The following is a 27857-nucleotide window of genomic DNA, read 5'->3' on the forward strand; positions in this document are numbered from 1 at the left end:
GAACCCCAGAGACAGAACAGCAGAGCACATGGAGAACAGAAATAAATGGGCAGGAAGGAACAGGGACAGATAGAGAGAGCAGCAAGGGCAACATGGCTCGCAGGTCTTACCAGCGCTTACAACCCACCCATTGCAGAAGCAGGTTTGGCGGTGCCACAGCTCCACGGGCTGGAGGTTGCTCCGGGGGATGCTCACACCGGATGTCACAGGAGCCGCAGGCTGGAGCTTCAGGGACCCATTTGGAAGGAAGTCTGCAAGGTAAAGCAAAGGAGCCTAGGCAGGGAGAAGCACCGGGAAGAACTGCTCCATGGAGAGCTGCCTTCATGCCAACATGCCTTCCTCAGGAGGAGGTGCCAATGGGGCAGCCAGCTGCATCCATTCTCTGGAAGAGAGCAACCCTGGGTGTCTGGGACTCTGCCTTCCTTCATGTCCCATCACCCAGAGCACCCCAGAAAGTCCCTGGTTCCATCAGCCAGACAGTGATGTAGCACATCTGCATCTGAGCCCCTCCACCCCCAGGCACAAGCTCTGGTGCATGCTTATGTGCACATCCAGCTCATGGGCTGCCCCACCGCTGTCTGTGCTATCCCCACACTCCCTGCAGTAAGTATGCCCCAGGCAGCCCAGCAGCCTCTGTGAGCTGCCAACAGCCATATCCAGCTTTCATCTCTCTGCATCTTAATGCTGCGTTGCTACCCACGGAAGCCCTGGACAGCAACCTCCTGCATAGCAGGGCCTGGCCAGGGGTAGAAAGGCCAGTCTTGCCCCTACTGCTCCCAGCCTTGCAGAGAAGGAAGAATTCCAGGAGTGGCAGGGCAATGAGTCACTAGCTCGTGACACCCACTAGCCCTTTCCATTTCACAGCCTTTGCAGTCATTAATGAAGCCTCACAGCCCTCCTTGGATGCGTGGGCCCATTCAACGGGAGGGAAGCAGTAACTAAAAGGATCGTGTCATTTGTCTGACGTAGGAACCAGTGATGGAGACCATCCGAGAGCTTAAGAGCTGGCTCCCAGTCCTGTTTTCTGACCAGTAGCCTGTTTCTCTTGCAGGCTGAGGGCTCAGCCAGGACTCCAAGGCCACCCCCTCGCTGGAAGGCGTAGTCACTATTGGGAAAACAGCTGCAATGCCACTGATTGCTTGGTCTGCATGTGTCACTCTCACTACCACGGCATAAGTTACCCAGACCCTCCCATCCCACCCTGACTGGGGCTACCCAGTTCAGGCCTCCGGTCTCCTGCTCTCCTGCAGAGCTTGCTCCCCCTGCATGGTTATCCCCTCTCTGAGGTGTCAGGAGTGCAGGTCATGGAGCTGCCACGCTGGCTTAGTCTGATTCAATGCAAGAGCAGGTGAGATGGAAGCAGGCAGTATCTTATCTGAGCATTACCCTGGCCAGCAGTGGGCATCCCTCAGCAGGCACCTGTAAGGTGGGTGGTTTGCAAGCCTGGAGCATTGTTCAGTGTGCTTGCTCCCATGAGCACAGGTGTCAGCTGTCTGCTCATGGCGCTGCATTGCAGGCAACAAGGAGCACTGTGGGCAGACCCTGGCTGGAGGCAGAGAGGTATCTGATGTCAGATCTCTGGATGGCATCAACCTCATACAGGGAAAGCCCTCAGTCTGCTTTGCCCTTTACTTCTGAAGCCTTTCCCAGTTTCCTATGCAAGAGCCAGGGTTGCCTACTGCCTCCCAGCAGTCTGGACCCTGCTCCAGAGCAAAAACCCGATTCTCGCACAACCAGAGTCTGGCTGTGTGATGCTGACCGAGTCCCCCGAGCAGGTCAAATCACTGTTGGCATTGTCTCCATTGGCTTGTGGTTCCCCATCAATGTGTGGACATGGGGAGACACAGGACACAGGGCTCTCATATCACAGCCTCTCTCCTCACCAGCCACTGGGCAGCACCTGCACAAAGCTACAGCATCTCCTCTGCAGAACACATCCACAGGACCCCTCCAGAAGGAAATCTCAGCTCTATCCCCGTGCAGCTCTGAAGGGAGGGAGCCCATGCTCTGTGCATGAACCTTACAGTGACTGCTGGCTTCTAGGCAAAGCAGATAGGAAAACAGACATGCTAAGGAGCAGCTGAAAGCCAGTTCACTTCAGTCAGCTAGTGCTCACGAGGGATGGCACAGGGAGCATGATGCACACACACAGGGTAGATGCTCAGTGTGCAGTACGCTGGCCTTAGAGATGCCTCTCCCCGCACTTGGTGCTCCACAGCCAATTTGCCGACATCCTGGGAACCGCAGGGCTCTCAATGGGCAGCGTACTGCACTGGTCTCCTCCCCACGGGAGAAAGAGCACGCTCCACTCATTCCTGCACCACTTCATTCAGCATTGATTCCCTTTAATATTCTGTTGAGCACTTAACAGCTCCCCAGCCAACCATCTGACTCCTATTCTCCAGCTGTGAGCAGTCAATACAGCCCACCCCACTCCCTGCACAGATAGCTGTTGAGTATGATCTGCTGTCCTAGCAGAGAGTTAATGGGGACAGTGCCCTCTGCCATGGAAACATGACTTCTCCAAAAGTCCTCAGGCCTCTTGGCACCCTTGGTTCCCTTCACATGTGCCCAGTTCTGGTGGATTTGTTGCTCTGTGTACATCAAAATTTCTACACATGCCTGTTGGTGACGTGGGAGGGCATCTTTGTTTTAATGAGAACTGGAGCCATCATCATCATCTCTCTGTCTTGGAAGTCAATCCCACGTTTGGTGCCCTTTGGCTGTGACCAAGTTTGTCCTCCCCTGTATGCCACACTCCCTCATCTACACAGGGGTATACTTCTAACATGGATGGGAACAAGAGCTTATGGCATGTTCTCCCCTGGAAACGAGGGTCCGTCTGAGAAGCCAACGATGCTTACCCTAAACACTGACTTGTCCTACCTTCCTCAGTGTCCTCAGTGCTTCATCCCTGCCCTGCCTAGTTTCCATCCACAGGAAAAGCTCCCAGGCTCGTGAAACCACCGCTGTAGCCTCTTGAATCCCTCCTGCTACCACAACACCAGCTAGTCACTCCTGGCATGGGTTACGCAAGTAAAGAAAGGCCCATTTCCCTGCTACACTCTTCATGTCATTGTTATCTACTAGCATACTCCGCTCAGCTCTACTTTGTTTGTTCGCTGTCATCCAACCCCACTTACTTTATACCTTCCAGGGGCCAGCAGCCTCTTCTTGGGTATCTGCCAGTGGCCAGGTGCAGCAAGGCCCTAATCCTGGTGTGGGATTCCTGTCTTAAGAAGAGTAGAGCTGCAGGCCAGCAGGGCCAAAGGATGGTGAAGAAATGGTCAGCCTGCAATGGGATATCCAAACTCATAGAAGAGCATGAATATCCCAAGCCTAGCTAAAGCTGGGGTTTGACTGCTCCTGTAGAGCAACCAGCTACATTCCCTTCCCTCTGTCAAGTAGGTTGTTATGGGAATAGAGGAATTCATTTTCTGGCAGTTATACCTTTATTAACGTTCAAAGAACCCAGTCCCCGGGAGCTGTTGGACATGCTTTGCTCCTTCCAGCAGAAGACAGTCGTGGTCAGATACCCTTGGGCTGTTGGCCTGTGATTTCTGCACAGTCAGGTTTCCAACTTTCCATCGACATGCAGGAACACACCCCATTATTCATTCTACAGCACAGATGGTTGCTCAACATTAGTATTTTTAAGCAATCTGATTTTGCAGAAGACGAGGAGAAGCCCAAGCGAAGGATGCTGTGCAAATTCGTTTTGGGCTCCCATAAACAGCATGAGTACCAGCTCTGGACAACGTTCCTTAAAGCCATGAGAATGGAGAGAGGCGATGGCTCCAGTTCTCATTAAAACAAAGATGCCCTCCCACATCACCAACAGGCATGTGTAGAAACTATGATGTACGCAGAGCAACAAATCCACAGCCACGGTGATGGGATCATGCTGCGTATCAGGGCCACGTGGACCTTTACAGAGATCATCGGGATGAGAATTCAGAAACTCGTGCCCTCTAGTGCTCAAGCTGAAGGATGCCTGCCCGCCACTACTTTTTCAGTCAAAATCACAGCATTAATTCCCAAAGGAAATTACATTTCTTCCTGGTATTTCTTTTCCATGGAATGCTTTTTCATTTTTCAATGAGAAAGTTCAAAATGAAAATGTGTTTAGTTTTCATTTTTAATGCTGGGGCTTCAGTGAGGCTTCTCTTCCACCAGAAAAGGGAGAAAATGAGTAAAAAAAAGAGAGAGAAAGACAGGTTCCTTCCCCAGCCTGGAAAACATACCTTAAGCAACAAGAGCTCTCAGTTTTCGAAAATGGAAGTGGAATGCACATTTCCAACACACAAAAGAAGTTTCTGTTTCGTCAAAATATGTCAAACATAATAAAGTTGCATTTCGTGTGAAAAGCCTTTCTTGGCCCAAATTTAATTTTCAGTGTCGGGGAAGCGTAAGGTCTATGACACACAGCAAAGTAGTTCTGGTCCCATGCACTAGAGGGCAGTGGTGCACCTAATCAATACGTTATCATGCAGAAAAGACGCTGTCCTGCTATAAAAAAAAATCACATTGAAAATAATTTATCCTTGTGTTATGTAGCGACTTGTTGGATTATTAGAGTCTGAAAGAATGTTTTTTTCTAAATCAAGGGTAATTGGCATCAGCTGTGCCACTTCACTTTTGAAAGGACACTGATTTGATTTGCAATCTGGTTTATCATGAGTTTCACCTTCTGTCTTCTGCACAGCCGCCATGTGGTTGTGCTGGCCCGGCCCGTGCCGAACGGGTAATGTTTAGAGGACATTACACCAAAAACTCCTAATTGCATTTCCATGGGTATTATTTAAATCATTCACTGCATTGAAGCCGAGGGCTTGGCGGTACTGGATTGGCATCTGGATAACACGACTCGCCGGAGCCACAATATTTTAAGGTACCAGCTCTCAAGGCAACTTCCCTTGTGGGCTGGTTAGCCCCTAACTAGACACTGTAGGGATCTGTATGCCTTCTTCTGCTGCCGCTGGTTCAGAGAAAAGAGATCTGGGTAAGTAGCACACGCCAGCAAACCGCTTCTGTTCACAGGACCGTTGTGTGACCGTACGCTTGGGGCCACACACAAGCTACAACCCCTGCTACCAAACCCCATTCATACAGGCGTCGGCCCATCTCCTGTCTTATCTAACAAGTGGCTTTGATGATTACCAGACCTGTTTTATCCCTGGGGGAACTGAGGCACACAGTGATTCAAAGAGTCTTGTCTGAGAGCACCGGGCAAGTCAGGAACCGAGCTGGAAATAGCCCTGCTCGGCCCAGTGGACAAGAAAAAAAGTAATGCCGATGATTTGTGTCTGACCAGACGGCTTCTGACAGTTCGTGTCCAGGTTTGCACATCGGGGTGAGGTGGGAGGAGGAGGGCAGAGTGGGGGAAGTCACTGTAAGACGCTTGCTTGGGATTTTGCTGTTTGGCAGAGATGGCTTGTAAAACATAGTCTAAAAATAAAGGTAGCAATAAAAGCCTCTTGCTCATTAATTACTCTGTAAGCCATTACTGCCTAAAAACCCCATAACTTTAATGGAGGCTATTATAAGTATAGTAGCAAAATTGTGAAGCTAATTACTGTGCAGTTATTAAGCAGAACAGAATAGGCACACTTTCTTTTAAAGGAGCCAGCGCTGGGGTATGGTAAGAAGAGCATGAAATCACTTGCTCTTCTGAGATGTTAGTCAGAGGCTCAGCAACGTCTGCCGCAGAGTCTCCTGAGTCTGGGGTTGGGCACAGGGGACGCCACACCACCGGGCTCGCAGAAGGCTGCGTAGCAGAGTAGGCAGAGGGGGGTGGGTGGGAGGAAGACCCATGCCAGGGGGTATGAAAATGGACCCCAGGCTTTGTCCTGGGTCTGTGCCCACCACCATGCCTTCACGCCTTGCTTGCTCTTATGCTCATCTACTTTCAGTTTCATGCTGCCTAATGGGAGGGATGTTTTCTTCCATCTTGCCCATACTGGTGCTAGGGGAAAGCCATTGCAAGTCCTTGCCCTTTCCCTTGGGAAGCCAGGGTGCGCAGCCTGGTTTGCCCCAGACCCAACCTCTGTGGGGATCTCTGCTGACTTACTCTTACGTTGGGACATCATAAAACATATCCTTTGCCAGGCACCAATTTGCTCATGAGAGGTTGGATGTTTTGCAAGCAGCGAGTTCGGGGAGGCTATGGACCCAAACAGAAGAGGCTGCTGGTCAGGGGGAGGTAGTCAGAGCTGCACTGGGAGAGCACCACTAGAGCATGCAGCTTAGGAGTGCTGTAGCCTGAAACCAGGGGGCACTGTATGTGTAGGGGGCACATGCTGGGGACTCTCATCTGCTGAGCAATGGGACCAAAGCATGTCTTGAGAGTGGCTGAGTGCCTAGAAGCACGCTGCTTCTGCATGCCCGCGAGCAGGGCCTTTGTGGGGCTGGAGGCAGAGCCTAGTGCGTGCAGAGAGGGGCATTGCCAAGCTGCACCTCGGGAAGCCTGCCTGCATGCCTGCTGACCCTCCTGCTCGCTGCCGCCCAGCCCACATCGGCCTGTGCCAGAAAGATGCAAGGAGTCAGATTAGGAGTGGTGCTCACCTGGGGCCATCCCTGCAGGGAGATATCCCACCCCTCCCTTGCCAGCTGCTGCTCAGCTGCAGTGCCATTGTGACTCCTAAGATGGCAGCAGCGTCTCTCCTGTCAAGGAGCCCAGCAGCCTTGGCTGGCACCCAGCCCTTTCCAAGAGAGGGGAAAGGAAGGCTAGGGCTCAATACAGGCTTTGGCCCCAGGCTACTGCCTTCAGAAGACTGACCCATTTATACACAGACCTTGGGGTAGCTCTGCCAAGCTCCAACTCTGAAAAGCCTACCCGAGTACGTCTGCTGTGCTGCTATGAGAGAAATACAAGCAGAAAACCTTTACACAGCTGGGGAAAGCAGGGACCAGAGAGGTGAGGAGACTCTTAAGATGATTCAGACCTTTCATTTCCCCAGGGAGAAAAGCAGAGCTCCATGGCTTCGTAAGGAAAATCATCCCCTCCAAACCAGGCTTGCATGCACACCCTTCCTTTCCTTGTACACATCTGCATCCAAATTTGACACCAACTTGTGCAAAAAAAATCTGAAATCTTATTTCCCAGGTTTGTAAAAAGGGCCAGTTTTTGTTTGATTTTTTTTTTTTTTAAATAAAAGTGGTCAAAGTTTTTTCAGTTTTTGTTTTCATGGTTTATTCCTGCTTTCTCCCAGACTCTGAAAATGGGAGAGTGGCAAAGAGGAAAGGGAAAATGAAAATGCAAAAAAAATTTAGTATAATTTTTATCAAGATGCAGAAGGCTAAACATGACAAATACTTTTATCAGACAATTTTTGCACTCACAAAGTTTTGACCAGCTGCACTTAGAAACTTCCTCGTTTAAGGAGCTGAATGAAGGTATGGTCTGGATGCATTTGGAAGTGTCAGTTTTCGTGCTGTGTACAAACGCCTTCCAGTCATGCATTGAGCAATGTGACTCCCCATCTGTCATGCATTTATTTTCTCACCCTCCTCTCAGGGGGACAAGCATGTGCAATGGAGTACCCTGGTTTTTCTTCTTTGTTTCATTGTTGGAGGGGGGAGGTATAAAGGGAAGAGGATAAATATTGTTGTTGCACTCACCTCTTAAAAATGAGGTAGGGTCAGAGAAATCTTGCGCCCTGACTCGAGGGCGCACTAGTTCTAAGGGAATTCATTCCACAGAACTTTTTCTTTGCAGCCAATTTGAGACTGTGAACTTCACCTTCATCACTGAGAGTTTCCTTGAGCCAGAACCATCCCAGAGATTTACATGGTCTTTCAGATACTCTCAACCCAGGTGAAAGAACACCTTGAAGATAAGGGCTGAGACTCTGACCTTTACTGGATGTTTTGTGGAAGCCAGCCTAGAAATCAAAGGCTAGGTCTGATGCACTTGTGGGCCCCTGTGTTGCTGAAGTGCATTATTACAATGCTCTGTAGTACTTGGCACTTCCTAAGTGGTGCAGGTCCAGGAATACCCTAATGCTGTCATCCACCTGCGAGGAAATAAATAACCAAGAACAGGCCATTGTCTGCCAAAGTGGGGAGGAATCCCCCAGCCAGCTGGAGATGACAGAAAACACCCATTTTCAGAACCCATTATGGGAGAGCTTAGGGTCAGTCACAAGTCTGAAATGTCTCAAACTCTGGACAAAGCGTGGGTGGGTGTGCACCTTCAACCAGAAGGAGATTGCAGGCGTGTCTGGGAACTCTTCAGACTGCTGCCCGTGACTCACTGCTGTCACCTCTGTCTTGCTCCAGTTCAGCATCAGCCAACAGTTCATTATCCCAGTGCTTCTCAGGTACAGGGCCAGCTTGGTGGCAGTGGTGTAGGCATATGAGGGGAAACAGAAGATTAAACTGGGTATCATTTGTGAAATGGCAGCCCTTAAATCCATGTTGCCTAATTGGTTCACCTAGTGCTTACATGTAAATATGGAGAATGGATGGAGAAAAAATTGCTTTGTTAGATTCAACAGATCAAGGGACCAGGGGCAGAGCTGCAGTTTCCCCATCGCTACTCATTAGGTTGTATAATTCAGGACAGTCTCAGACCATTTTGGCCCAGTCTCCTGGATCTTTGCCACCTATCTGAGGTGAGATAGCTGTACCTCATAGTCAGCAGTGCCAAATGCTGCAGAGAGGTCCCGAAGGCAGACTGGATGCGGGTCCTTTACCCACGAGGTAGCCACCTACCAGAGGCACTCGGGTGGTTTGCTTTCATGTGTTGGCTGGAATCCAGATTGTGCCAGGTCTAGAGTATTAGCTTCAGTTATCCGATCTTGGAGCTGGCAAGGATTAGCTTCTCCCTGAGCTTGTTCAGGCATGGGAGGTTTGACACTGGTATTAGCCAACTAGTAGCCAATATATCCAGGATGGGTTTCCTTAGCATCAGGCAGACAACTTCCTTTATGAAGAAGTAAGGGGAAAATCCTTTGCCAAATGATGCACTGGCTATTCCAATCAGGCAAAGAGACTCCAGTTGTCTTTTATTCTTCTCACAATCCAAGGAGGGTGTGGGCTGAATCACAAGGTTTGGATCCCAACTCCTTTCAGCTGTCCAGTACTCCTTGATAAATTAATATACTTAACTGGGCCTTTAAGTAACTTTTCTATACGACAACGAGAACAACAAGTTGTTGGAGTTACAGTCCATTTCCCAAATAGAAAGATGACTGCCAATTGTCTTGTCTGAGAAAAGATTGACAGCACTGATCATAAGTTGTTCAACTTATTTTTAATTTTGCCTAGGGATGAATGTTGAGTCAATCTGGAAAAAAAGAACCCGAACAATCATCTCTTTTTTTAGGATTTCACATCAAACTTTGTGAAATGGGTGACAACGTCATTTTGAGATCTTCTCACTCTTTCACCATGTCAGCTTCCACAAAAATGGTGTCACATTTCTGGTTTTTTTTACTTTGTCTGGGGGAGAGGGGAGGATGTACAATGTCTGTGGCCCATGCAAATACCGAACTTTTTGAAAATTACCAATTTAAACAGGATGTTTCAAAACCTGATGCTAGCCAAAGACAGCCCAAATTTGAACTTGTTTGGCTCCAAATGTAGGCCATATAGCTGATCTGTCCAAAGACGTTGGAGGTAGCTGCTGTAGAGCAAAGTAAAACAAAGCTGACAACCTGTAGCAATGCAGGGTAAGGCTGAGAAGCTCACCTTTCAGGTGCAGGATGACAGATGTCTCACAATTTCCTGACCCTGGCCATATTAGGAAGATGCAGTGAAGGCTGCAACAGACTGCCCACTTTTGACCAGTCTCCAGACACCCAAAGAAGATCCACCAGCAAGGATCCTCCCTACCTGGCTCCTTGGCAGCCACCGCAACTCCAACTGCACAAGAACCTGGAAACCGTAATAGCTAAAGTGTTCACTTAATACCCAGGCAGGAGGTAGCGCAGGATGGCACCTTAGCGACTGACTTGTTCAGAAGCATGAGCTTTCATAACCAACAACCTGCTTCCTCAGAGACTATGGCTTAACAACCAGGTACTTTTTGTATCCTCCTCTCTTTGCTCTTTTTTTTTGGCTAGGAGACATCCCAGACTTCTTATCTTCTCTAATTTTACAGTGTCTCCATGCCCGAGCACCCAGGCAGTTCGCTTGGGAAAGGCCCCAGAAAGAAGGTTCTTCAAGTACAAACAGTCCTAAATAATGTCTCCTAGAACTACTCATTAGAGGGTGATCTATGTTTACATGTCCTAGGAGACTTGAATATTGTCACCCGTAATTTCTAGTATATGTGAGCTGTCAAACGCCTGCTGCAAAAGTTCTCTTAATGACTTTTTTTTTTTTTTTATAAAGCAATCTCTGCGAGGGGTAGGAGGTGGGGGAGCATTAGCCACCAAACAAGAATAAGTTCCAAGGAAGAAACTGTATAATGAGCTGTGAGATTATGGTTCAGATGTAAGAGGATATTTTGTTTGCAGCATTTAACCAGCTCTGGGATAGGAACAAGATTGACTCTGACAGAATTTCATAGCTGGGGTGTGTAACCCGAAGGGCTTCCACCTTCTGAAATGAAGCAACAGCAACTTAACTCTCATGCTATTTTCCAGATTTTACGCAAATTAGTTTAACAAATTCTAATTACATTTATAAACCTAATGCCGAATCACTTTTCAAGGGGAGCTACAGCCCCCTCCCTCCTCACTGGGGAAAGCTCCCAGGGGGTCACCTCCCACCCAAAAGGCAGAGGGGCGACAAAGGAATCAGCAGATGAGTGGAGATTCACCAAGAGCAACACGCTGCCTAATTTTATCTCCCAGCTGGCTCTGCATTACGTTCTCAGTTACAGACCTGGAGACGAAATTCCTCACCTCCTACACAGCCTTGCCATTTGACTTGGTAGATGGGAGAGGCAGCCAGAGCTCTGCAGGGCACATTTCCCCGCTCAGCGATCAATCAGAGCCATTAGAACATCACACACAGGCGCACGTACACCCCTTTCCTCGCTGCCAGCGTCAGCTAGAAGCCATCCCACCAGCTCAGCACGCGAGCTCCTGGTTCCTAGCTGTCAGCATTTATTTTTAATTATTGAACTGTCCCCAAAATAAAACATTCCTGCTCTGTTTTTAAAGTTATCAATAACCTGATTCGAGCATAATGCTCAAAGGAGGAAAAGCAGGAAACCTTGCAGTGCAATAGAAGAAGAAGAAACTTCCCCCTCTGCTCTGTGACTAGAGGACAGGCAGGGGGACAAGCAGATTTGAGGCAGGTTAGAGCCGCCTGCGTTTGTCCAGTGCCATCAGCCCGAAGGGTTGCAGGGCTGCATTACACGCTTCGGCCATGATCTTCTCCCAATGACTTTGGATGCCCAAACTGAGACACCTTAAAAGAGGCCTTATTTGCAAGAGGCCAGTGGCTTGCTGCTTCTGGCAGAGAAATTCAGGTCCTTGTGATGGGTTTCAGGCTGGAGAATAAAAACATTAAGTACCCCTAATGGTCCTTCTGGAAACTGCTGGTTTTGGCATGTGGAATATGCTGCAGATGCCACTGAAATGCACCTGCTTCCAGGATGACAGCTGGAACCTGCTTTGCAGCACACAGGAACACTGCGCACAGCAGCCCAGGAGGGAAGTGCAGAGACGTGAGAGTGCAGGTGGCATGCTGCACAGGGCACCACGATGAGCAAATGTTGGGGCAGTGGCCACACGGTAGCCCTGGGCATGAATGTGCAGTGCACTATGGCCCCAGGTGCATGCACTCTGTACTGGCAAATTCGCGCTGGATTTGGCTACGCACTAGCACATCTGTGGTGACTGGTAAGTCAGCAGCCAGAACCCCAACCCCAAGGGAAGCTCTGCCTCCCATTCAGGCAGCTGGGGCCACGGGATCCTTACCAGTCACTCTGTCTGCACACAGGCCCTTCAGCATCAAGGCATCTCCCAATGCTGTGCCAGGAGCATCATCTCTCTGCCAGTGCAGAGGAAGGACAGCTACTCAGTCATGGACATCACTTGCCACAGCTTCTGCTCCTAACAGAGACCAGGTCGGAGGGACAAGCTGAAGGGGATGTCCTAGGGCAGAGATCCCATGGAGCACCCAGGAGGCAAAGCAGTTCATTCAGATGGAGCTACTTTGAGTCTAAGCTGCAAAGCCACGGCACAGATGGACCACCCAGCACGCCAGCCCAGCCATTGAGCAAAACGGACTCCAGGCTCCCGTGCCAGCTCCCAAGCACCACCATACAAACCCATTCGCCATACGCATGCACCGTGTTCCTGCCTGGCAACGCCCTCTTTGCTTGCAAAGTTTCCACAACCTGCAAGCCAAGCCCAATGCTGTGGCCAGCCTGCCGGAGCGATGCAGAAAGGTCACACAGGCCTCGGGGCACTTGAGGAGCCAGGCCAGGCTTGGAGACAGAGTGGGCGAGTGACTGACAGACAGAGAGATGCTAACTGAGCCAATCAGACACTGCAGGTTGTGCAAGGCGAGCAAGAGCGCGAGGAGCCCTCGGGGAGCTGTACGCGACTGTAGGGTTTTGTAACGGCTGCTGTAAGAATATTGTAATCATGCAGTAATTATGGCACATCTCAAATCAACCAGGCAAATTACACCACTATTATTATTATTGCTGTCACCATCCTAGCACAGCAGGGACAGGCAGGCAGCCGGGCTTTCCTTGCCTGAGGTGGGGGTCAAAGCTGGGAGAGGGCAGACAACCCCTCTCCTCCTTCCTTCACAGGGACCTCTCCTTCACAGCTGCATCCATACGCTGGGGCAGAACAAAGCAAGCCCGGCACTTACCCACTTCACAGCTTGGTGCCACCCACTGTGGACAAGCCTTCCCCTTGGAATGGGAAAAAAAGAGAACAGGCAGACCACGTAGGTCAGGACTGGCCTGGGAACGTATAGGGAGTTGCTGGAGGGAGGCAACGTATGGCAGTCTCAGCAGTTGCATGGGGTCTTACATGCTACCTGCTGCGAGTTAAGGAGAAGAGGTGGCTGGTTCAGACCTAGAGGCCATGATGGCCTGGGGACAGCAGCGTCCACAAGCAGGTTTCAGGACATCACAACCCCTCCCCTGCCCTGCAAAGCTAAGCAGCAGGGAGGGGCCCAAGCCTGTTTGCTGTAGTAACATATGGTCATAGCACAGAAAGGCTGGGAAGCCCTCGAGTAGGCAGACTAGGCTGGAGGAGCTCCCAGTTGGCATGGGAGGGAGATGGAGGAGGTCCATGTCTAGCACAGGAAGCACAAGAAGCAGACCAGTGCCATTTGGGTGATCCCAGTGCTACCACCTTGCTCTCTTACAGAGGCGCCCAGATGAAAAGCACCTGCACAACATCCTCCGCAGGAGGGCTAGTGCGTACAGGTGCCCAGCACCCCCGCAGCAAAACCTGCAGATCTTTTGCAGCAGACACTTGGCAGCTCGCATGTACCAAGCTACAGGACCTGGGGGCCCAGAATCCTGACCCAGTGCTCTGCCCACTAGGCCAGGCTGGTGCTTCTGGCATTTCAGGAGTTAAGTGGTGTCACTCCCACCCGTCCCTCCATAAGTGAGGTTCACCTAGCTGGGGGGCAATTTTGGTTTATTTTTACTTTGGCGGATGTCCTGAAGCAGAATTGACAGTGCTTGTCATGTTATCTGAGCCGTCAGCGCTGCAGATGCTATTCCTATAAATGACTAATCTTTAAGAACAAGACAAACTTACTAAGCTGCTTGCCTCACTTGATAATGAGCCAGAGCAGCAGAGGCAGCTGCGGCCAGACAGGGAGAGAAACACTGCCCACTCCCGGCTGCGACTGGCGGTGTGAGACAGGGTATCATGGACCCCAGGCCATTAATGTATGTCTCTTTGTGGTCAAGCGATAGGAGCTTTGGAGAACAGAGGTTTTAAGTGCCAGCCTTGATTACAGCGAGGTATCTCTGGTGACCACAACGCACAGATTTATGGCCAGCTCAAGTCCCTCCGTGCTCACTACCTTGTCATTTCAGTGTCCTGGAGACATAAGCTTCCCTGTGTCACTTGTGTCTCCAGGAGCATCTTTCCTTGCTCTGGAAGTGATGTCTTTTGCCAGTGGAAGGTGCAGTGACCTCAGGGTGGAGCAGGAGGCCTGGGCTGCACCCAAACATTGCCTCAGGAGCATGCAGTTTGCATCCCACTCTCTCCAGTCAATGACAGGTTGGGAATCACCATGAAGTCTTCAGGAGAAAAGTGCTTTGGGGAAAACACGGGTATCAGAGGGACACCCAAGACAACCTCAATCCGAGCCACAACCTCGACCAAACTATTTGGGTGCATGCCCCAGAATAGGGTCCTGCTCCAAGGTCCAGCTCCCACTCGCTGCCTCGTTTGCAATTCTCTGTGCAACAGGAACCACTCAGCCAGTGCTTTAAGTTATTAACTGCAGCAGACGGTGTCTCTTCCTATTAGAGTGTCTTGATGCAAAGGACCTGGGTGAGACAACAAGGACCGCCAGGCGAAGCATGGAGCACACGAGGCAGAGATGGAAAATAATGTTGGCAGCATTATTAAAAGACAAATTGGAGGAGGGAGGGGGGCTGAAGGCTTCAGCCTATTGTAATAAATCTGTTGCCACTTAGGTCTTCATAGCCACCAAAGTGCAGCAGGCTGTAGAAAGGACCATAGCAAGTATGCAACTTGGATCCTCCCACACCAAAGGTAATGGTAACCCTGCTACTTGCACCCAGCAAAAATCCCCCGCAGCCGACACACACGCATGCATGTGCGCACACACACACACACGTGAATTGTGGTGGGAAGAGACACTGAGTCCACTGGGGACCAGAACAGTGACACATCTTGAATCTGCCAGCCCTGAGTTGTCAGGTGTCATTTTATGCAGAGCTGTCCCTGCCTGACGCTCTCCACCCTGCCACCTTGGGTGGACAGCTTTTGCTTTAGTTTGAAAGGTTTGGGAATGTAAAGGAAACCCAAGAGTTAGCTCTGCCACCTTCACCTCTGCCTCAGAGATGGTTGGGAATTCTTGGTGGGAAGAAACAGAAGTGGACTCCTTGTCAAGTCCACCCTGAAATGGTCACGCACCCCGCTGCCACCACCCGGTCCATCACCCCAAGAGGATCAGTCCTGCACAGCTCTCCTTCACCCACTGCCCCACTTAACGCCCAGATGTGTCCCATCCATTCCAGTGCTCCAGGCCTAAAATCCTACCCAGACATGCTGCACTCTCATCTACTCACAGCACAGAAACTGTAACTTTCCAGCCCATAGCAATAAGACAGTCAAGGAGATGTGTGTCAAACCCACATGAATAAATCAAAGGAAATGCCAGACTGGGAAGATTCCACAGTTAGGAAACAAATGGACAAATACTGGCTGCAAGGTAGTTCCTTAGCTCTAATCTCTCCCTTACCCAGGCAGAGCTGTATAAGCCTTGGAGCTCAGTATTATATCATACAACACAGTCAAGAAGTAGGCCCTTCTTGGGTGGTGGATGCAACAGCCGCTTAGGACAGTGAAGGCAGAAGAGTCCTGCATCCAGCTGGCACCAGCTGCACAATGGGAATAAAGCTAGAAAGCAAGAAACTACCCTGGGATTCAACCATGGTGGTCAGACCAACACCTGCATGCATGCAAGGGATGCCTCTGTGAACACAAGTGGTCAGTGCCTTGGTTTTGTACTCTTCCAGAAGACAGCAGCCCCAGCAACCCCTGTCACCAAGCTGGGCCAACTGCAGGAACAAAGTGCCACGTTAACAGAAAAAGTCCCTCACACCTCCTTGAGGCACAGGGCACCACAATATTTATCCCTCAAGAACCTTTAAAGGCATCTTAACATTTGGAAGAAAAACCTTCTGTCTCTTGATGGGCAAAAGTGAGATAGAGGCTTTGAACCCAGGCCGTAGTGAAGTTCCTGTTACCTGGATGCTCCGCTCCTTGCTCAGATGAGACAGGGAGCTTTACAGAATATCTTTCCTCAGTGCCACCCCCGCTCCGCTCCAGCCTTGGTGGGTTTTACGGCTTCATTCAGGTAAAGGGCATGAATTTACAGCCCCAGCCAGCTGCACCCTCATCATCTGGTTAATGTACCTCGCTACTGGCTATGGTTCCTGTACACTCCACAAACCCCAACCTTTCCCATGGGCTTTTGGTCACTGATCCCCGCACTCTGTGATCACAGAGCAGGTGCAAAGTAACGTGCTCCCTGCAGAATGAGGAAGAATGCAATAGAGGTGGATATCAACGGCCTCATCACACAGGCACCTGCAGACTCAGCCACGTACTACACATACTGCATACTCTGCCCCTGGGGGCAAGCCCTTTCCCCTTCAGCCACAGCAGCCCTGGTTGAAGAGCTGCACAGGAGTGGAGAGCCATTCAGCCCAGAAAGGTGCACAGGACACCAGATGCTCTTGCCCCCTTGGACTCCAGAAAGGGACAGTGGGACCTGGTGGAAGCCCTCGCATGGAGGGAAGTGGCTTCACTCCTGGACAGCAGCACCGCAATGCAGCCAAACCCTGGGGTGCTAGCATTGCATGAAGGCCCAGGCTAAAGTCAGGACTCATCCACATGCTCTCTCAGGCGGCACCAGCACAGGAGAAGGGGGGTGTTGGTGGCTGGGTACAGCTGGTCTGGCTTCCTATCCCCCGTGTGCCACAGGAGGTGGAGGGAAAGGCCCTGTCCCTCCTGGCCAGAGCAGAAGCCTCTTTGCAGCACGTTCTTCACTGCTTGACCCTCTTCTCTGTCCAGGGCAGCTGGTTTCCACTGCAGCTCCCCATGCAGACTCACCACTGGTGTTGCTAGCCCAGCTCTGCCCGGGTCACTGGCACATGGCTAAACACATCTGTGCAGGCTCCTTTCCCCTGCCAGAGGTGGTTAGCGAAGAGCGGCAGGGGCAGGAGAGGGCAAAGCAGGAACCAGAGCCCCTCACCAGCATGCTGCTGTGCCAGGCTGGTATTTATAGCCAGGCCCAGGGCGAGGTAACCCAGGCGCCTGCTCTGCTGTCGCTTTGTGTTTCTCTGCAGCCGGCCGCTGTGTGCTGCTATGAGCTAGTGCTACTCCTGCAGCCGGCTCATCGTCCCTTGCACGTGCATGACCGCACGCACGCACGCTTATGGCTGTGCTCACCAGCACTTTCACCCTTGTCTGCTCATGTGAATCCAGATACAGAGCAGGAAAATTGGTGATCACAATTAAATTACATGAGCTCCCTCTCCTCTGCAATGCAATGGAGTTTTGCCTTTGCCTCCTACTGGGCCCTGCCTGATGCTGGTATTACATTACTGTAATGCCAGGAGTGTGACCAATGCTTTGAACACCTGATGAATCCTGGAGCAGGCAGCCAGTTCCCCCACACCCTCGAATCCTACATGCCTCCTCCCCAGGAGCCCAGACCAGCCCCTACAAGTGCAGCCTCCTTCGCTGGTCTTTTTCCAAGCAGTTGGAAGGCAAAGGGAAACAAGCCAAGTAGCTCTTGCTTTCCCTAGCTCAGCACTCATCAGCCTTTCCGGTGCCGAGTCTGGGGAAGAGACAAGGCTGCTGGTGGAGCCATTCGGGAACCGAAGTCCAGCAGAGCATCTGACATCATGTCGAGGGGATTATATTCCTTTAACTCTGGTGAGGCATCATGAGTCCCACTCCACTGGTGTAAAACTGGTGTCCAGTAGTGAAGAGTCACACCTCGTGACAGCAAGAGGCCATTATGATGGCTGTGGCAGGAGAGACGGGGTACTTTGTATTACTCATATGGCATCTTCAGCTCCCACTGCCCTCATACTGCAGCATGCAGCGTCTGTGTCATTGCTAGTTGGGGAAGATCTCTCCTGGATCACTAGCATAGCAGGTGGGGTCATGACGACCTGCAAATTTGCTGAGCTCCAATCCACATAACACAACGCTGGAGATCCCATTCATCCAGCAAGGACTCAATAAATACAGTGTGGCTGAACAGTAGAAAGAAAGTGTTTGGAGCAGGGGAACAGAAGCCAGGATTTCTGGGTTCAATTCCTCACTGCTGGGTTAACTGTGCCTCCTTTCCCTATACGTAGTAGCTGTCTACCCTGAAGGAAGCTGAACTTGACCTGATGCTCAGGTGGGAGGTGTTAAAAGGGTCTCACCCCTATGAGACCCTACGAGTGAGAGCATGTGGGGGAGAGGCTGGGCTCCCATTAGCAGAGAGCTGGAGGTGTCCCTTTGTGGCGGGGAGGACATGAGGGCAACAGGGAAGGGATCTTCCAAGGGACTGAATGAGAAGGGGGCCCTGTAGCTGCACCCCACTGCCCTGTAACCGCTCAGGGCTGCAAGGAGAAGGTTCCCAATCCATGTCTGGGCAGTGAATACCATTTTCGGAGGCTGGAGGGTGTGGGGCCTTTTCAACATTTACAAAGCACTTGTGCTTTGGGTTCCTGGGTGCCAAGCTCAGCTGGGCTGCAGACAGGGCCTGGACACTGGCAGCCCCTGCTCCTTGCTCTCAAGGCACTGGGTCAGGACTTGGACCCAGGTCTGAGCTCTGCTACAGCTTTGGCATTAGACAAGGCCCTCTCCTTTGTTGCCAAAATGGAGAGCATGACAGATCCTCTGTCTGTCCCGCCACCTTACAGCAAGTTCCTCAGTGCAGGGATGGCGTGCCTCGATGTACCGCTCTACAACAAGTGAGTAACACTGCTGACCAGCGGAAAAGCTGACCATGAGCCAGCAGTGACCACCTGATCCCATCCCATTGACCATGACCCACAGCTGTTCTAATACACACGGCAGCTCAGAGACCTTCTGCCAAGAGTCCCACCGACAGGGTAACCAACCATGTGTAAGCGAGCACTGGGCCTGCCTGCCTGGCCACCAAACCCGTTCTGCAAGGCAGCCCTTGCAGAGCTGTGCACGGGACCTAGCTGGGACTAACACCTCCAGCACCTTCACTTCTGCTCTTGCCACCCCAGGTAAAGACCTGCCATCCCAAGAGCTGCCTGGGGAGCAGAGTTTCAGTGTCTGCCAGGGTAACACACTGAGACCTGCCTTATTTGAAGCCTTCTTTCCTTGGCATTTTCTTGGAAAGCATCCCTGGGCAGGAGCCCATGTCCCATGCCTCAGCAGCACCAGGTCATGTGAGGAGCGATGGCAAACCAAATGATGGGGAGCCACTCTCCTATACTACGGGCCTGCAAAGCACAGCGTGACCCATGTGGGAGGTACCTGGAGAGGGTCCCAGGCCTGCAAACACCCACTTCATAACTAGGAATCAATCAGGGCAAATTCTTCCATCACTAACCAGAGAGCTGAAACACTTGTTTTCCCTCAGCACACGAATACCTTAAACCTTGAGGTTGACACTCTCTGAAGAGGCCTTGCTCACTCTGTATTAGTTTGGCTGCAAACAGAGGCCTGTGGTGCAGCAGCTGGCAAATTGCTTAAAGATGCAAACTCCCAACGACGGCAGAATTTTCTTCTCATCAGAGAAAAGCCATTAGCAGTTTTAAAAAACCCTTTATCAGTTGAGAGATGGGACAAGGCACCCAGAAGGGAGGGAGAAGTGCAGAGCAGGAGAGAAAGACAAGCCCCAATGCGGGCAGCCACATATTGCCATGATAGTTCACATGAGCTCAACCTGTGGGACATGTTGCAGCATGCATGCCTGTTGAAACACCTGCGTAAATCCAAGCCAGGCACCTCACAGGATGCATGGATGCTGATATGTTATATTTACAGTGTGTGAGTCCATGAACTAAGTGTACTTACATGCACGTGCTTGTGATCACAGCATGCTCACATCTGTGCCGCTGCAAAACCTTTGAGCGAACAGCTCCGGCCAGTGCCAATTGGAGCAATCGTGGTCTTCCTCCAGGTAGAGAAGGAACAAACACAACACACCTGTGGGTCCGTAACAGCAGAGACACAGCAGAGCCTGAGGCCCAGTGACAGCCTGTTGGCATTACTAAACTTCACAGACAAACTGGGTGAATTATTAAAGCAAAGTATCTGCCGAAGGATGAGGTTGAAAGCAAATTTCTGTCCAAAAGCATGAGGTCCCAAGAGGGCAACAAGACAGTCCTGCAGATACATGAGGGCCTGCCAGTGTCTTGCCCCACTTGTCCTCTAGGTCATGTACTTCCTCTTCACTATAGAGAGAGCTGCATATAAATGCATACCTGCCCTGCCCTGCCCTGCCATGACGGCTTTCAGCTGAAAATCTTCAAGACATTTCCAGACATCAGTTCTTGTAACACCTTCACTTTGTAGAGGGGTAAAACCAAAGCATGGAGAAGGAAGATGAGCTGACCCAGATCAAACAGGGAAGTGAGGGATGATGTGGGAACAGCAGCCAGGAGCTCAGACTTTCTTTTGACTCCATTATCAACACATGCACTAGAGAGATGCTCAGGGTAGGGGCAACCTCTATCCCACCCAGGATCTGGGGAAGTGACACCAGTCACTTTGCTCTACTGTACATGGGACTCCTCTGGGTGTTGCCAAGGGTCCAAGAAGATTCACTGCATTGCATTCAATCTTCACCCTGCAGAACAGATTAGGACACCAAGGAGGTGCGAGATGGGGCTCAAAGCAGTGTCACCTTGGCACATGCTCCTCCTCTGCTGCTGAGAGATCTTGCCTATGACCTCTGCCAGGAGACCAAGTCAGTCCCCTCCCAATGCAGGCACCGCCACCCTGCCTGCCCCACTACATCCCAATGTGCAGTAGTCGCAGACTTGAGACGCTGGCATCATATCCTGCTAGTAAGGGTTGCAGCTCACTGGGGAAGAGTGTGCACATCCAGAGCAAATCACAAAGTTCTGGGTTAGCGTAACAGTAAGCAACCAAGCATTGGGAAAGGAGCATCAATTCATTTTCATTGCAGAATCTTTTATCAAAGCCCAGTCTGATAAATGGCTTAGCCCAGAATAGGACATGAGGACAGCCGGAGCCCTGCTGGAAAGCACACGAATCCCTAGAGTTATTAGCGATACAGGATGTTCGCTCTGCTGAATCAGACCTTTGAGCCATCTCATTTGGTATCCTGCTTATAGCCCTGGCTTCGAAAGGCCCCTTCCCCAAACAGCCTGTCTGGATAGGTGTACAATGCAAGAAAATACCTTGTCTTGTATTCAAACACTCCCCTGAGAAGCTCACCTCATGTCATCACTGCTCATAACATTTTCTAGCCCCTTTAAAAATCCCTGCTGGTTATGTCTGAGCCGGTGAATTCCATGGGCCACTGATCATGAGCTGTGTAGAGCAGTGTTTGCTTTTAAGACGTGGATCAGGTTTAGGCTGCCTGCTGAGCAAGTGCTGTCTACACAAGAGATTTAGGGGCCTGCGGGGTCACTGTTTGGGGAGGGAGGTCTTCCCTGTCTAATCTAAAATCACTCGTCTAGACATGTGGGGAATAACGCTGCACTATGCAGGAAAGATTCCCTGCGGAAGTAGGGATGGGGGCTCCTAGGATTAAAATTATTGCACAGGAATTAGGAGGGAGAGGAATTATGGTTAAAAGGTACTGAACTGGGACCCAGGAGAATGGGGTTTAGCTGCCCAGATCTATGCGGGCAGAGTCAGGCCTCCCACAGCAGTGCCCTTGAACAGGCTGGGCTCCTCTGGCACACACTAGCCCTCCTCTCAGCTGGAAGTAGTGTAGCCGTGTTCTTGGGTCGCCAGGCTATGTAGCACTGCTGAGTGACAGAGCCAGCCCAGTCCCTGCACCGCATGGATGCAGCCGTGTTGCCGCTGGCTGGAGAGGGTAGCATGCACAGAGCCACCCGACGTGTCTGAGAGTCCTGGGCAGGGTAAGCGTATGGTTTAGACATAGCCGGCATGACTGTGGGCAAGCAGCTCAGCACCCTGGAGGCCTGGAGTTCCTATTAAGGGTGCAGGAAGATATATTCCTTAAAGACTGTGAAGTCTTGTGAGGCTGTAGCAGGAGTAGGTGTGCACATGCATGTGCGAGTATCTAGAGAAGGATGCAGAGATCACTGTGAGCCACACCCTGTAATCTTTATCCCGGTGTCTGGCCCAGGCACCGGCTCGTGGACTAACATGAGCAGCTGGAATTTGTAAAGGAGCTGGAGAATTAGAGGCCCGGCGATAGGCGGAGGGAGGGTTTAACCTCATGTCCCAGCTGCACCGGAGAGGAGATGACTTCAAGAGAGCTCCAGATTCGAGGCCTATGGAGCAAGACAACAAGCTTCCCCTTGAGGGACCTGCTGTGCTCGTGACCCTTCTGCTCACACGATGTTGTGCCCAGAAAATACACTTGCCCTACAGGTCTGGGGGAAGCCCCAGCACAGGGTCTGCTGGGCTGGACCAGGCCTTTTCCCCATCTGTTCCAGCGGTATGGCTCTGGCAGCGGGCAGCACCAGATGCTTGACAGAAAGAAACCCTGCCATTACGAGCCAACCAGGCTGCCTCAACAATAACTGCTTTCCTGGGCAAGGGGCTCATTCCCTGTCTTTATATACCCCTCAAATGCAACGTGCCTGCTCCTCCAGCCTGCCATGTTGTAAAGCAAACACCTGGCATCCTGCGCTGGAAAGCTCTGGATGAAATGAGGAGTGACAGCGGCTGAGGCCTTTCCCTGAGAAGGTTTTGCAGACAGATGGAGAAAGTGCCCCAAAAGACCAGAGCCCTCTGGCATGTCCCTATGGAAAAAAAAAACCCTGGAACCAGCCAGCTTCAGGGTTTGATTTGTCACCCCGCGAGAAGGGCAGTGTCTGAATGCAAGCTACCACAGCACCCGCTCCTCTCTAACACAAATCTGCCCACGGGAAGCAGTTTGGGGAGAGAGACTGGCTTTCATTTCCCTCCTCTCGGGCTGGCAGTGTGGGGGCAAAGGCTAGAGAACAAGGATCTAGCGAATGAACCATAATAATAATAACGATGATGACGACAATAATACATCTCGTGGGCCCTCCAGAATGCAATGTTTGCCCTAGAAAATCACTTCTCCCATTTTCTTGGGCTTCTACTGTTGCTTCTTTAGGGTAATTCAAAGGAGAAGTCAAGGGGCACCTGAGGAGAAAAACGCAGCTGCCCTGTAGAAAGCATCCTCATCTTTGCTAGCAGCGAGCTCTCCGCACAGACGCCTGCTGGAGAAAGCCCTGCCGCTCTCTAAGCGTGCATCTCTCGCACGTTCTTCTGCTGGGGAGTTTGCATCGGTCACTTGGGGAACTGCAGCTCTCCCTGTTATTGCTGCTGTTTATCGCAAGCAAACATTGCTTGCAGTGCATTGTAAACTCACCTGGCCCTTTGCATCGGCAGCAAGTCAGGCTCTCCAGGCCCCCCAAGGAACTGGCAAGCAAAGCTCGAACAAAAGACAGGCATGCAGCACAGCTGGCAAAGGGAGGCTGTGGGGGAAAGGGGCCAAGGCAGAGTATGGTGGTTCACTTGCTAGGTGAGAGTGCTCAATCCCTGAGCCCCCTGGCCTTACCAGACACTACAGTGATAAGGGCAGGACAGAGACAAGACAGCTGACTCCAGCAAGCCACAGCTCAGGCCTGCAGTGCACAAGACCTGGGGTGTTATTCTGAGTGCTGGGAACAGGCTGGAGGTGCCAACCACTGCAACTGGCCACGGGACTCCCCAAGACCAGCAAACAGTCTCGAGACCTTGCCATGAGAATAGAAATGCAGAGGGGCATCACAACGCCCTTTTGGGTGCCAGGCTCTGAACAGCCTGCATGATCTTTCCCTCCCGCAGAAGGGTTCAAGTACTGCTGCGCTCAGCCCACCTTGTCCTGCCTGGGCACAAACCTCCGCACTCCCTCCTTCACTTTGGTGGCACCTTCCCTTGGCTCTGCCTGGAAACCGAGGGCGCCTTCAATTCACACCTCCCTGCCACTGCCCAGTGTCCGAGCTCAAGTCGGTGACAAGCCTCCTCTTGCCTTTTGTGGCCTTTGAAAAGCGCTCATCAGATCTCATGGACCCCTGAAGCTCCTTTGCTGGCAGCGAGCACTGTCTTAGAAACACCGCCCAGAAAGACAGACTCTGGGGCCAAACGTGTGCATGGGGCCTGCTTCGTCTGCACAGTCCCTGCCCACCTCAACTCATGCAAGCCGTGCCCATCTCCTGGGCCTCTTGTTTGGGCTGAGGCTGTCTGACTAATGACTCCAAGTTCACATGCCTGTGCTGGCCAGGCTGACAGCTTGTCATTAGACACTCTGGCTTTTAGGGGGGTTTATAACTCAACTGTGTTCTGTGTTGATGGCCCCTGCACGAGTTCACATGCAAAAGTTCGACCAATAATGAGGGTTCAGCATGGCAAAGACATGAAGATGCAATTATAGGTCAGCTGCCCTCAGCCTGCCGCAGGAGCCCTCTTGCTGGCACTTCAGTGCCCGCTGCCCAGGTCCTCGGCCCTGATCACATCAAGGGCCCTCCTGGGATAACGGGCTTATCTCGTTCCTAAGTTACTTAACCCTTCATTTTCCCAAATGCTTCACAGCTGCTCACTGAAAAACAAAGCTGCCACAGAAATCGCTGCTACGTGGGGTTTTCATGTCTGGCAATGTGGCTGAACTGGCATCTATTTGCTGTGTGGTCCCAGCCTGGGCACTGGGTACGCCAGAGCTACTGGTTGGTGCTTGGAAAACTGGCTGCTACATAATATGATGGGACTTTCTCTCCAAGGACTCTCCCCTTTCCTGGCTCCTCCAGCTTTTCACACTTCGGGCCCAATCCTGCCAGCCTACATTAGTAATCATCACCACTCGTGCCAACACTTGGCCAAATTCACACGCTTTGCTTGTGCCAGGGGTTCCATGGATACGAATGGGGCCCTGGGTGCACAGAAGGGAGGCAAGCCTTGGCTGGTTGATTTAAACAGATCTGTTGGTGGGAGGGATGGCTGTTTCTGAAAGGCAGGGCTGCAAGCTTGGGGTCCCACAGCACAGCCCACACCTTGCTCCGATCACACTAGCTGGCAACACTCGCTGTGGACGCGTGTGCACACTCACGATCTCCACAGAGAGCCATGGAACAACGCACCAGATCCCTCAAGGCCCCTTCGAGTCTAAAATTAACATCGGACTTGCAGCCCCCGGAATATGCGTGGAGGGAATTACATCCATCAGCGGCACGTCAGGACACAGGGAAGCCTGCATCACACAAGCCAGCGGGGCCCTTCACTAAAACGCACCCTGCACGAAACCAAGTGCTGGAGCCCTTTTACCAATGCACCCGGGGGCTGGGCAGCACATGACGGGTCCCCACGGCCTCTGCAATAGCCACACATGGCAAGTCAAGGTAGGGACTTCACCTAGACTAGGGGCAACATCCATACAAGCCTTCAGACCCTTTCAAAGCTTTCCCCAGAAATGGCTGGGTTGAGCTGCCTGCCCAGCTTGCTCCCTCCCTCCTCCTTGCCCCCCATTTCTATGTAAAGTTGCACTTGCTACACTGGCTAAGATGAATTATGACTCCCAAGAAGCAGGCGCTCAGGAAGGGAGTCAGAGAGAGGCCCAGATGGGGTGAAGCAACCTTTGCAGAGTGATTTCTCTGCCAGCAGACTCTCCTGTCAAACACCCCATCAATCTTCCCCAAAACGGATCTCTCCACAGACGACAGACCATCCCCTTCCACCACCCTCACCCCACCTGCTCCTCCAACGTAAAGCACTTTGGGCACTTTTCCTTGAAGCTGTGCTAGAAGTTGGTGCTCACCACCCCCCTGAAAAGAAGCAGGGCAAAAGCAGGGGCCGAGGGACTCTCCCACTGCCCCTGGCTTCCTGCTCCCAGTCCTGGCTGACTACACACGCACACATTTACTGACTACAAGGGCATCACGAGGCTCTCTCCATTGTACTGCCACAGCGCCTGCACCAATAGCCAAATGTTATCCCTTGAGGCCAACAGCTCGCCTCCCAGGGAAGCGGAGGAGCAGGTGTGTGAGCCAGATCCTCAGCCTCCCCGTGAGGGTCGCCGGCACTTCTGAGGCACCTGCCAAAGTGCTCTCCCAAGCTGGGTTGAGTCCGGACAGCCCTGGACCCTGGCTGCATCCTAACAAGGTTGAAGGGGGGTGGAAATCTCACTCTCCCTTGCTTTCCTCCCCCCAAACACAGCCTGGATATTGAATGCTGGGCATAAAGGAACTCTGTCCAGCGCAGCCCCGCCACGCAAGCAAGACGAGAGAAGAGTTACCTTATTCTGGCAGCCTGAATCGGCCTCTCTCTCCATGGCAAGCTGGGCAGCGGCTCCCATTCATGCCTGAATCCTCGGGAACAGAGGCACAATTCAGAGCCGCTGCTCTGCCTGAGCACGGGGCTCCCCCACCTTCTCTCCTCCTCCTCCTTATTGCTTTGGGGTTTCTCCCCCTTGTATCCAAGCAGAAAGCAAGAACCTGCTTCTTCGAAGCAGCTCCAGCACAGCGGTCCTTCCTCCCTGGCTGCCTTTTGCGGAGCTCTGCTTCCCCAGCTCTGGTTCCCCGCAGCCTGGCGTTAAGAGAAAGAAAGAGAGTGAAGGAGGGAGAGAAGAGAGAGCAAGCGGGGAAGGGAGGGGGCTGGGGGTGCGGGGGGAAGGAGGCAGAGCCTGGCTGATGGGTTTGTGTCTAAAGAAGCCCTGCCAGCCCCCTCCCCCTCGGAGAGAGGAGGGCCTGCACTGCTTATGGTCTGTACCAATTTCTTCCACTTAGGCAGGGGGCACTTCTCCCTGCCACGGGAGGAAGAGCTGGGAAAGGCGCTGAGATGTCCCCACCAGGAATTGGTTTCTGCTTTTCCCATTCTCAGCATCTCCCCCAGAGTTTGCAGCCGCTGATGGGGGAGATGCACTGCCAGCTCGGTGTGCGAGAGGCGCAAGCAGGGAGCAGCTGGGGGATCTGGCTATGAGGAACCAGGGGCATCTCCCTGGTAGAGACAGGCCTCCCTTGGCTGCTGCAGGGGCCTGGGGCCCTGACCCCTCATGCACCGGGTCCTGAGCTGTGCAGACATGGACCATGTGCAGACACAAAGCAGAGCTCAGATCCAACCTAGGTCCAGCTCCCTCTGTCTGTAACCGATGCAGCAGCATCCTGCAACCCCTTGTGCCCACCACTACTGACAGCCCTAGGTTTGGCAGGCAGTGGGCAACACTTCTGCTCTCCCATCCAGCTCTATGTAGGGCCACATCTCTCTGTGACATGACTCCTCCTCCCCTGGTCCCCTCTGGGATGCACCGTCTTCTGCTTCCCCCAGTAGTTTGCAACGACCCCCAGCACCCCTGGCCACCCCCTTCCATCCCAGCTTCTGGGGCAGGAAGCCAGAAGCTGAAGTGTAACTTTCCAAGCTGGGAGCACAGGACAGGAGTCAGGGGATTTATGCCCTGCTGCTGCAGCCCAAGACCAGGAGCGAGGATGGAGGGAACATGCTTTGCCCAGTGGGGCCCCTGGGAAAGAGCTGCTGCTCAGAGCCAAGGTTTTGGGCAAAGGGAGCTTGCCCCAGGGCAGCTCTGAGGGGCCAAATGGGGGAGTGCCAGGCCCAGGAGAGAGGTCATCTTATCCTGTGACCTACAGGCTATCTCAGCAGGGCCAAGAGAGTGCAGTGCCATGCAGTGCTGGCACCGTGGAGGAGGCCAGTCTTGAAGAGGACACCTCTGAGCAGAGGCGTAGGAAGGAATGAGGGCTCATGTCTGTGGGAAGCCCACAGCCCCCACCTTGTCCAGTCTAAGGGCCCACATGGCAGCAAGAGCATGACAGCATCCTTACCCACCTCCTGATGTCAGGAGAGAAAGGGTGCCCCTGATGCACAAACATCTGGCAAGGGAAATTCAAGACACCCCTTTCCCTATTAGCCAGTCAGATCACATTGCACAGGCGTGGTTAAGAGATCCAGCTGTGCGAGAGCAAAGGGCTTCCCGCATCAGCCCCTAAAGAGCTCTGCACTTCCAGAGCTTTGCCTCCTCAGCAGCAGCAGCACTGCATCCCCTAAACATTCAAATCCATGTCG

At 52.1% G+C, this 27857-nt stretch overlaps 1 protein-coding gene across 5 annotated transcripts in view; it reads right to left on the minus strand.

Annotated features, from left to right (window-relative positions):
• The window catches only part of B3GAT1 (beta-1,3-glucuronyltransferase 1), a 46213-nt gene extending 19754 nt beyond the window's left edge, over positions 1-26459 (minus strand). For 2 of the 5 annotated variants that reach the window (XM_019487291.2, XM_019487288.2), the window contains exons 1-2: positions 26080-26459; positions 128-251 (exon numbers count right to left, since the gene is read on the minus strand). In XM_019487291.2, coding sequence (XP_019342836.1) covers positions 128-131 — 4 coding nt within the window. In that variant the 5' untranslated portion in view covers positions 132-251; positions 26080-26459. Of the gene's footprint in view, positions 1-110; positions 22550-26079 lie in introns of those variants that run through there. The other 3 variants (XM_019487290.2, XM_019487289.2, XM_006276261.2) reach the window with 3 other exon arrangements.
• Positions 26460-27857: the final 1398 nt, after the last annotated feature.

The sequence above is a fragment of the Alligator mississippiensis genome, chromosome 16 (assembly GCF_030867095.1).
Source record: "Alligator mississippiensis isolate rAllMis1 chromosome 16, rAllMis1, whole genome shotgun sequence".
In the NCBI taxonomy this organism is placed as follows: Eukaryota; Metazoa; Chordata; order Crocodylia; family Alligatoridae; genus Alligator; species Alligator mississippiensis.